At 58.3% G+C, this 10,753-nt stretch overlaps 3 protein-coding genes across 3 annotated transcripts, besides 1 other annotated feature; all 3 read right to left on the reverse strand.

The window, feature by feature from the left end:
- Positions 1 to 980: 980 nt before the first annotated feature.
- On the reverse strand, positions 981 to 3,473 carry LPMP_250180 (cleavage and polyadenylation specificity factor, putative; the record flags this gene model as incomplete). The annotated part of the gene is made up of 1 exon (XM_010701288.1): positions 981 to 3,473. One exon carries the CDS (start codon positions 3,471 to 3,473, stop codon positions 981 to 983), a length of 2,493 nt encoding a protein of 830 aa, XP_010699590.1.
- A 921-nt stretch (positions 3,474 to 4,394) lies between these two features.
- On the reverse strand, positions 4,395 to 7,547 carry LPMP_250190 (hypothetical protein; the record flags this gene model as incomplete). The annotated part of the gene is made up of 1 exon (XM_010701289.1): positions 4,395 to 7,547. One exon carries the CDS (start codon positions 7,545 to 7,547, stop codon positions 4,395 to 4,397), a length of 3,153 nt encoding a protein of 1,050 aa, XP_010699591.1.
- Positions 7,548 to 8,429: 882 nt separating this feature from the next.
- Positions 8,430 to 8,679: a repeat region.
- A 145-nt stretch (positions 8,680 to 8,824) lies between these two features.
- Positions 8,825 to 9,526, reverse strand: LPMP_250200 (ubiquitin carboxyl-terminal hydrolase, putative; the record flags this gene model as incomplete). Its single annotated transcript, XM_010701290.1, has 1 exon — positions 8,825 to 9,526. One exon carries the CDS (start codon positions 9,524 to 9,526, stop codon positions 8,825 to 8,827), a length of 702 nt encoding a protein of 233 aa, XP_010699592.1.
- Between the last annotated feature and the right edge of the window lie 1,227 nt (positions 9,527 to 10,753).

Below are 10,753 nucleotides of genomic sequence, written 5' to 3' on the forward strand. Positions count from 1 at the left end.
GCACACGCAGCGCAGAGGGGCTACTGAGTTGATGGTATAGCGCTGCTCTCTTCCCTTTTGTGGTGCGGCGCAGCCTGCAGTAAAAACGAGGCACACGAGCACCCCAATTGCACGCAGACAATACACATCGCCTGGGACGCATTGCGTGATGGAAAACGTTGAAGACACACACACACACAGAGGGAGGGGGGGCAGAAGGGAGATGGGGGGGGCGCGGAATACAGGGCGCAGAGCAGGCCGTGCATACAAGGCCGACCGTTATGGACACGTTGGCTGACCTCTGCCGTTTTTTGCGTTATTTGGTCCTCTGCTGCAGACATTTCTCCCGCCGCTCTCCTTCGCGTTCCGCTCGCTCACCCGCAGCAAGACCAAGAGGAGGTGCGACCTCTGCCATGCCGTGCCAGGTGCTCGATCCTGCCGCCATGAAACAAGCTTTGCGAAGGGACGACCAGGAGAGTAGGAGAAGGGAGGAATGTGGTAGCCAACGTGTCTGAAACAGAATATGGGTGAGGAAGATTTACCCCAGCTGGGGTGGATGAAGGTGGCGAGTGGTAGGGAGCGGGGGTGGCCATCTCTCTTTTTTCTCTTGCGCCTTCGTCCGTTGCCAGTCTGGTCGGGGTGTCCATTTCTGCGCGGAGAGGAGCAAAACACGCACCGAGCCTCAGCAAAAAGGGTGCGTCTGCCGCCGTCCCTCAGCAGCATCTGCGCTCACACGCCGACACACAGACCCAAGCCGACAACGACATTGCCGACGGCGCACGACCACGAGATGCGTAAACACCTTCAGCACCGAAACCCTCCTTCCCCTCGATGCGAATGAAAAAGGGCCGCACGGAGCGGTCAAGCGAGTCACACTACTTCACCCACAAACACACCCCACAAACTTGCACACGAACGAGAACAAAACTCCACGAACCGAGGTGTGCGCACCTCTCCGTTCAGATGCCCCTTGTCTCTGCATCTTCGCTCTCCTCACCAGCCTACAATACCTGCGAGTACTGGCGATAGACGGTGCGGCGCAGATCAAACAGTGCCGGGGTGGCAATGGAGGAGATGGTGACGGTGCCGTCAGCGCCTTTTCGGACACACACGCCTTCATCGAAGACCAGCAAGGGCGCTTTCTTGTGAAACTCGCTGTACAGCCCACTCTCCTGGCGCGAAGTCTCGCGCAGGCGGCGAAGGTCCATGTCGCCGACAAAGAAGGAGCCACTCTGCAGCCCTTGCTGTTCCCGCTGTGCTGCACACGCCTGCGACTTGTCCGCTGTGACAGCAGTGAGGAAGTAAGAGGCGCGGTCGGAGCGACAGCGCTGCACCTCTGGTTCCACAAGGTCGGCTTCAGCACGCACGCCGGAGAGCTCACCATTGACCCACCCAACCTCCCATGTACTCTTTGACTTGGTCTCGCGGACGCGGCGTAGGCCACGCGACAGGCTACGTGCGAGACTCGACTCTAGCTGCACCGCATACGAGTACACGTGCGTCGCCAACTCCAGCGGTACGCCGGACGACGTGACACTGAAGACAGTCGACCCGCACTTCATGGACTTATCGGCGCGGCAAAAGTGCTGAAACGCCCGTCCATCCTCGGCGTTGCCGCGAAGTCCGACCATCTTCTTTGCAAACGTCCACTTTGTCTTCAGGATGCTCTTCATGGTGAGAGCGTCTGGATAGCCGCTGAGGTCGGAGAGGACAACGCGGCAGCGCCGTGTCACCTCCACCGCAACGCGCGACACCTTGGATGGGATGTTGGCGAGCCGCTGTGCATCGTTCTCCACCTGCAGCGCCTCTGGCCCCGCATCGCTGTGCTGCCGAGCAGGCGCGCGCTTCTGCAGCACGACCTGCTCCTCCTCGCTAACAGGAAGCCCATACGCAACATCGATGCGCTTCAGTGCCGCCGCGCTCAGCGTGCTCGCTGTCTCCAGCACGGGAAAGCTCAGATGCTTCGAGTGGTAGTGTAACGACGGCGGCAACACCAAGCCAGGGGTTGTCGCCGCCGCCTTCGTCTTCGCTGGGGCCGCGGCAGCATCGCCTGCGCCAGCTGTGGTGGCAGCCGTGGTGCCACTGATGGTGGAAGGCTTCTCAGCTGCTCCCCCATGACTCGTCGCGGCCGCCGCCACCCATTCGCCATCGTCGTCGTCATCGTCGTCCGCATCTCCCTTGGTATTGGCAGCGTCCTCCTCGTCGTCTGGCACAACCTGGAAGGTGCTTTGCGCTTCCAACTCACGCCGGCGCTGCTCCACGTCGTGCTCCAGGTCAATATAGTACTCCTCCAGCTCCTCCCCACTCAGGCGACTACGACGCGTGATTTGAAAGTGCAGACGCTCGCCGTCCCCAGCAGCGGTCACCACGGTCGCGTTCGTCCCCGGCAACGGCGGCTCCGTCAAGACGATGAGGTGATCGGCGCCGTCGCGGTTGCCCTTCACAAAGTACTCGAGTAGTTCCGCGGAGGGTCCGAAATCCAGAGAGACCCCGTCCGCGACACAGATCTTGGGGCCCTGGATCGGGAGCACCTCCTCTGCGCTGCGGCACGTGAGGACATTCGCAAAGAGGCGCTTATCATCGAGAATCAAGTAATCCTGCAGCGCCTCGGTCATGGTGCCTGCCTTGTCGAGCAGCTCCTGGGCCTGGGCAGCCACCAGAACAACCTTGTACTTGTCGCCGCCCTGCTCTGCCAAGAGGTGCACAAGGATGTTCAGCACCTCCAGTCCACGACCTGCGACGTTAACAGGCACGAGAACGTCGCTGCCACCGCGCAGGGTGTGCTGGAGTTCTTTGAAAAGGCTCTTCAGTTGTTCTTCGTACTTCGTCGTCCGATTTGAGACGGTCATATGAAAGGGAAAGCTGCTCACAAGCACGATGTTCGCCGTTGTCGGCACGTCAAACGACTTCAGCGCATACGACGGCTTCACCGAGAAGTCTGGGCAGTAGAAGAGCTCATCGATTTGGTACTTGATTGTCCAGCTGTAGCCACCCAGCATGCGGCCAGCAAAGACGGCGAAGCAATTGACCTCAACATCCTCATTCTTCACGGTGACCTTACCGCCATACGGCTCGCGGAGGGAGCGAAAGCTGTGGTAGATGGAATCCACCGTCATCGTGAACCCCTCCCCATCCGCGAGGGTGAAGGTGTGCGAGTTTGGGTACTGATACAAGAAGGAGTGCAAGACACTGTGCACGCCGATCTTCGATGTGGCGCCGGCCGCCGCCACAAAAGTGCCGGGAGCGATGTGGGTGAGGACAAAGGGAAGGGCGCCGCAGGCGGTGATGTGCGGACTCGACAGGATCACGGCATGCACAGTTGCCAGGTGTGGCTTCAGCTTAGCGAGGAAGGACGTGTCGAACTCCTCATTCCATCCGCAGTCGAAGAGGATACGCACCCCGTCGATCTCAACGAGATAGGCATAGGGTGCATTGGGGGTAGTGCACTCGTACACCGAAGTGAGCCGAATACTGCCCGCGGAGGCGCGTAGCATGACAATGATGGCGTTGGCGCGGTAGAGGTGTGGTGTGAGGGAGGAGGACGGAGAAGGTGCGAAGAACGCTGCGCTATGGCGAGGGAAATAGAGGGTGAAAGGGCTGACAGCCTCTTCTGCGCTGGTCGATGGAGACACTGATGCGGAACCTTGACGAGTGCCAGCACGGTGTGAAATGATAATGTATGTAGAGGGGGGGAAGGGCAAAGAAATGGAGAGGAGGGGTGGGAAGAGGGCACGAGAATGGGAACGACGTGCAGGCAGTCCGACAGAGGAGGAACAGTGCCGCATGGTAGTAGAGTGGAAGGAAGAGGGGCGGGAATATATGAGAGCAAAGCAGCGGTGGTGGTGAAAGGGGGAGTGTCAGACTCACCTCAACACCCAGGATCACTCCTACGGCCGGAATGATGTAATGTACATCACCCCACAGAAAAGAAAAAGAGGGGGGCGCAGAGCTGAGCTCCGACAATCAACACGATGCGCGCCGCCACACCTGCGTGACCTGACGCCTGCGGTTTATCTTCTAGACCTCAACATCAGTCCAGTTCAGCGCATGGGCCTCCCCAGCAATCCACCATCCGTTGCGCTTGGCGCACAGATGTAGGCAAAAGTGAGCAAACCACGAGCGCCGCGCGCAAATCACAGAAAAGGAGCGGTAAAGAGGAAAACTAAATCGACTAGAACAATGAAGAACGCGCACTCGGCGGCGCCCTTCCGCGAAGAGAGCCGCCCACAGCAAACTTGTGGACTGCAGGCACACATGATAGTCACGGGTGCCCACTTGAGCATAGCACATCCTGAGCCCTGTCCAGTCCTTTCCATCCGCTGAGATGTTGGTGCACGTCAACACAGCCCGAAGTATCTCTCACGAATTCTGCAGTGCAGGTAAGATACCATTAGGACAGCTGCACCCTCGCGCTCTTATGAGCCGCTCGCAGATTCCAATGCTGACGCCGTTTCCGATACGCGAAACGCGTACGTCTCGCACCACGACTTCGTCGGCGTCTCGGCAGAGGTGTTCTTGTTAGGACTTTCTAGCGCCGCAACAGCGGGAAGTGTAGCAAAGATGTGAATGTGGGGCAACTCTGCGACGAAGTATTCCCGCAGCGCAGCCACTGCAGCGGCCTCTACGGTATCCCTCTTGCGAAGTCCAGATGCCTGCGCGATGCAGTACGCTATCTCCTCTGACATGAGCACGCTCAGCCGGCAGTGCCACATCTGGCCTCTCTGGCACGTGTCCGTCTGCAGAGTAAGTCCGTAGGCTTGCAGACAGAGCTTGCACAATAGCTGCTCCGCCGTCTGAGCGTCTACGCCGGAAACGCGTGCGGGGGAGAGGAATGTGTCACTCGTTTCGTGACTGATACGGTTGGCTAGTTCACGCGCGCAGCTCAGCAAGTCCTTGCTGATAGAATGCTCAAGCACGACAGAGCGTTTCCCTGATGCTACATGGAAGGACAAGTCGCTGAGCTGATCGTGCTCGAACGTGAAGAGAAGCCAGTTGTCACTGACAATGCGGTCGCTCGTGGACTTGATTTCTGCTACCACCGCATCACACAGACAAACAAGACACCCTTGAGTATCCGGCTGCAGCCTCATCTTTCCCCTCATCAGCACCTCTTCGTCGAACGCGCGATGGTGCGCTCGTATGTGCGTCTCGAACACCTGTTGGGCGGCGCGTATCGCAGCCACGAATGGCGTGCTAGCGTGCCCTCGGCCAAGGTAAAAGACCCGATCGGCTGCAAACGGGTTCTTCGAGAGCCTTGAATGCGCCTCCAATAAAGCGCTCTCGGCCGGAGTCTTACTCCATAATTCTGCCACATACGTGAGTCCGTCCAGGCGAATACACACGGTGCAGTGCAGTCCGTAGAGCCGTGCGATGGCCTGCGCACAGGTCTGCAACGGTGATGCATCTGGTAACACCAATGGCAGATCCGCCACCAAGCTGGATTCACTGGCAACCGGGGTGGAAGTATCCCGGCTGACCACCTCTGGGAGCTCCTGCATGCTTCTCAGCAAAGCAAACAGTGCACCGATCTCGGTGGAGCCCGTGGCCACGGCAATCACTCGCCCCTGCGCGTCGCACACATCCCCTGCCCTCACGCACCGCGCAACGTAAACGGCGCGGCTCGCCTCACGCATCACGCCAATGCTCCCCAGAAATGAGCCATTTGCTTTGGTTGCACGCCAGTAGCGCTCCAGGGTGGAGTCGGCAGTGTGTACCGCAGAAAGTGGCTGCGGCTCGGCACACTTGCGTGGGTCAAGAAGCCTGAGAAATGGATCAGACGAGAGTGCCGCCGCGAATACGTTCACGTTAGCGTCTTGCAACCCCCTCACCCCGGCGCACGGTGCTGGTGTGCCGCCAGCGTCGATGAGATGTTTTTCCCGCGCCTGCTCCACGCTTCGACGACAGAGATCAGGGAATCGCTGGGCAAGAGCGGCCGCCATCGCCTTTTGCTCGCTGCGCGCCTTTCGACCATCAAACGCGCAACAACACAGCTCATGACTAGCCGCAGCACCGGCTTTGGCTGTATCGGTTGCGTTCGCATTGGTGGTCCCCTGCACAATATACAGCTGAGAAACCCACACCGAGTTGGCACCCGTCGTAATGCCCCACTCTGGATGAGACGAGTTTGGTTTCAACATTACTGTCTCCAAAATGAAAGACGCGTTCTGCCGTTGAAGTGCCCAGCGCAGTTGGTTCTCTAGTCCCTGTCCTGGAGACGGAGGGGCGTCGTCAGAGGCAGTGGCTCTGTCGCTCTCCAGGATAGCACGCACCTCTGGATGGTAGGCGATCTCGCTCTCAAACACGTCAGGAAACACAGTCTGCAACGCCTGCACGGTGGCGAGCTCCACTGTTGAACTTTTGGAGCTGCCCGTTGCCTTGCCGAGGACAAAGAAGCCGAGGAAGCCGTCGTCAATGTTTACGGTATTCGACAAGTCAAGACGCACCTGCACCTGGACCCTATGCATCGAGCCACTCAGCACCTCTGCTCGAAAAATAACTGCCTCTTCGCCAATGCCATAGTAGTACAGGAGAAGCCTGCGCAGGAGGTGCTTGACGCGTAGATGATTGCGTGGCAACACAAGGTGCAGTGGCGTACTACGTAGGCGCTGCTGAATAGATGCATGACGGTCGGCGTAGTGCTCCGCTGTCGTGGCATCGCAGAACTTCAGCAATGTGCGCAGCCCTTCGCTCGTGAGGGCTAAAGCAGTAGACGCCAGCGATTTTCCTGTAGCGCCATGGCGCAGAGTGCACTCCACATGGTCTGGGCTCACGTCTGGAACCAAATGCAGGGAAAAGCCATCAGAGGACCAGGCTTCGGCGTAGAGGGACAGCACCGACACGGCAGTTGTTGTTCCCATCGAGCTGGATGGGTATACAAGACCTGCAGCAGAGAAGGCGTCGCGGAGAGCGCGACGCACACATCCAAGGTAGCTTTGGCCGACCGCCTCGCCTTTGAAGACCTCCGTCAGTCGCTGCAGCTCTGCAGTGAGAGACGTCACCAGTACTCCCATCCCACGAGGCACAAGTTCAGCAGTGGCAGTGTGCAGTTGTGTCCCCTGCAGGTCTCGGCCACTGGTGTGGCGCAGCAACAGCCGCAGCTGTGGGTATCTCTGATCCATAAACATCATGACGCAGCGGATTTCGTCATAATTCACTCTGGTAAGATCGACAATGGTGGCGCCAGTTGGTGATACAGGAGCCGTCAGAGAGGACTGCAGAGGTGATGTACTCGTACGCAGCTCGTCGGAGGGATGCAGGTGTCCAATAGCCTCCCGCACGGTCGTGGAAAAAGTGCCGTGCCACGCCGCAACCTCCTGCACAAATGTCTGCGCGCCGCCCTCCAACAGCGGCTGATGCTCCACTATCACCCGCATGTCTTCAGTAATGCAGAGTCGCACGGTACCGCCTCGGACACCCTTCGCCTGGCGCAGTGCCTTAAACACAGCCTGAATCTGCCCAAGGGTGCTGCAGTGGTGGCGCTGTGCCCGCGCGCAACCCGACGGCGCTAATGTCGTACAATGTGAACGACGGAGGGGCAAGCCCGTAATAAACGTAGGTGACCGCAACATGAAGGTGGCCACAACACCCCTGTAGTTGCCCTTATTACCCCACCCGGTGCCCTCGTTCCCGAAAGGCCAAATCTGTATCGATAAAGTTGTCTCGTTGGAGAGGGTCGTCAAGCTTTGTGCGGCGTCTGATGGGGAAAATGGCAGCGCTGCACCGGCTCTTCACGGCGCGCGCGAGAGCCAAACAGGAGAAACCAGGAAGAAGGTGATTATACTACTCTGCGCGTGTGCCCTCGCAGGGACGAAGTCGCACACAGAGGTAGAGAGGGGAAGCGTGAGTGTGGAAGTACGAAGACAATCACACTGACACGCTCTGAGGCGCATGTACGCGCTGTGTTAGGAATGAGACACTAACGCGGTCACGGCGTAGGTAGAAAGTCAGAAGAGAGAGAGAACGGTGGTGAGGAGGTAAGACGGAGGAGTGTGTGGAGTGCGCTCCAAAAAGCTCCACTCATAGAGAGAGAGCACGAGAGAGGGAGAGGGGGGCCCCTACACATTGACACAGCGCATTGTAGATGACAAAAGTGAATCCTCTCCCCTTCGTAGAGGTGCGCCAAAATGATGTTCTGCGAAAGCCGTGCCCCTGCTGCGATGCTAAAGCGCAACAGTGACGATATTGAGTCTGCGCAGGAAACCCTCACGGCATTTCTTCTCTCTCATCCTCTCGTTCAACTTCGACAAACAGCAGCGCAACGAAGTGCTGAATTACAGAGCGTCGCGCATGCCGTCTTGCAGCACAGAGGTAAACAGCAACGATAGAGAGAGCGAGACACACACACATACACCAGTAGGTATGTCTATCGATGCAGGTGTACGTGCATAGTGCACCCTGAAGAGACACGTAGTTCACACTCAGATTGAACAGAGGAGAGAGCGAACAGGGCACAATGTAGTTGTTCTCTGCAGGACATCATAAGCCACAACACCACTGCACTCGACTCGGCCGTCACAGGGCCGATCGAGGGGTGTGAGGCAACAGTAGGCACGCGCTGCAGCAGTGCAGCGATTCATTCATCTCAGCACGACCTCCACCACAAACACGGCGCACTCCCCGCTGCGCAGGTTGCGGCGCGGCCTCTCCCATTGCGCTCGTCGCCGCCTGCTGCATCCCTCGGGGTGGCTCAGGATGCCTCACTCTGTGTGCCATGCCCTGAGACACGCTGATACGGCGCACTGAGGTGTCTTCTGTCACTGCCCGGATATAAAAGTAGAGCGAGCAACAAAACAAACACTGAGGCGCGGGGGGAGGGGGGGGGGGGCGACGGTGTTCGGACAGTCAATTATTTGTCCACCAGTGCAGTGATGCCAAACTCGTAGGCGTTCGGGTTCAGCGCCATGCGCTCCTGTATGGCGGCGGCGGCTGCCTTGAGAAATGACATGTTGTCAGCACAGTCACCGTGCAAGGTCGGGTGGTCCTTGCGCCCATCTAGCTCGACGCAGCGCCCGCCTACCTGGATGAAGCAAACAAAGTGAAGGTTGATGTTTGCGTCGATGCCCTGGTTAGTAGTCGCGCCCTCCTGCGCAGCAGCAGCGTGAGCGATGGCAAGACGCTTGTCTTCCGCAATAAGTTTCCCCATCACCTTGGGATCCACCGTCACCTCTGCTGCTTTCACCCACGCACTGTCGAGGATGCTGCCGCGGGCGATCTCGCCGAGCTTATCGTGGTTGTTAAGAAGGGCATGCATAATTGCAATGGTCCCGCACGCGTTCGGCACGCACTGCTGTGTGAAGAACACACGATGCAACCGGCAGAGCGCCGCAATTTCCTCCGCCTGTGCGGCTTGCTGTTCGGCTATGCGTTTCTCTGTGGCTTCGCAGGTAGGGTACACGAGGAGCACAGCGTGCACTGGCGAAGGGACCATCTCCAGTAGATCGTCCGACATACCGTACACGTCCACAAACTGCAACTTGGCTTCGGTGATCCCCAAGGCGCTCAGGTAACGGTTCATCACCGCTGGATTGCTCTCTAGCGGGAACCACATGGCGGGGCCGCGGGGAAGAGGGCCAGCAGTAGAAGCAGACGAGAAGAAAGCGGGATGGGATACAGAACAAATAAAGCGTGAGCCGGGAGGTGACGAGCGAGAACGAGGAGGAAGAACGAGAGATGAAGCTGATACAATAGGAACTGTGAGCGGCAGAGCCCCGAGTGAAGCCCCAAAGAGTTGAAAGGCCTCCTCCGTGGCAGTGATGATGGGGTGAGAGTGGGAGGCAGTCAAGAGAGGAGTCACAGTGCTGAACAAAGAGGCTGACGAGTGCTGGGAAGAGAAACAGGAAAGGCGGTAGGGAGAGAGAACGAGAGAGAGAGGGCCTCAGTATGCTATTGCCAGAAAAGCGCGTGCCCGTTGGTAGTCCATGTGGCGAAAGGGAAAGGGAGGAGGCAGCGCAGACCCACAGAGGCATTGTCGACACAAACATAAAAAGAGCTCCTCACGTGCAGGGTTAGGTGAGGAATCGTACCTGGCGAGTGCAAAAAGTCCCACACACTTCTGAGGCGCAGCGCTTTCCAGCCAGCACTGACGCAAGAGCACATCTGCGCCACAATACACAAAGAGCCAGAGACAGCCTTGCGGGGCTCAAACGCACAATTCATCGTGGATTTGCCCACAGAAAACCAGCTGAGCTGAGCGACACTCATCATATAAATGAGCTCATGCACCTCCATGGCTGTCCGCGACGGCGTTCTCTTCTTTTCCTTGCGCAACACAGTTGTTGGCGTAGTGTCCAAAGAAGGCCATAGTGTGGAGAAAGAGAGACAGAGGAAGAGGAGACAAGGAGGGCGGGACACGAGAGAAGCGCGGACGGGATCCTACACATTGCCCATACACACGCCTACACAATCTACCTCACCACAAAGCACGTGCATCGACAAGAACCACAGTGCTGCCTGAATTCTAACCGCGTGCGCAGTAGATGCAAATCGAGAGAGAGACGGGTGAGTGCGTGTCTGCGTCAGGAGTGCAAACGTGAGGAGGAGACTCCTCCTCACGAGCACAAGCTGTCAAGAGCAGGGCACAACCGCGGCAACGAGGAACGCAGCACACAGTGCCGCTGCGCCGATACAGGCATGTCGGTGCGTGGGCAACGCTCTCCGACAAGGTGCGGGGGGGGGGGGGGGGAGGGGGGGAAGAGTACGTGCACGACGACGACTAGGGCGAGGTACTACGTTTACCTTCCCTCCCTCCCGACCCCTCCCTAGTATTTGTTCTTCC

This window comes from Leishmania panamensis (genome assembly GCF_000755165.1).
Source record: "Leishmania panamensis strain MHOM/PA/94/PSC-1 chromosome 25 sequence".
NCBI classification, from domain to species: Eukaryota; Euglenozoa; class Kinetoplastea; order Trypanosomatida; family Trypanosomatidae; genus Leishmania; species Leishmania panamensis.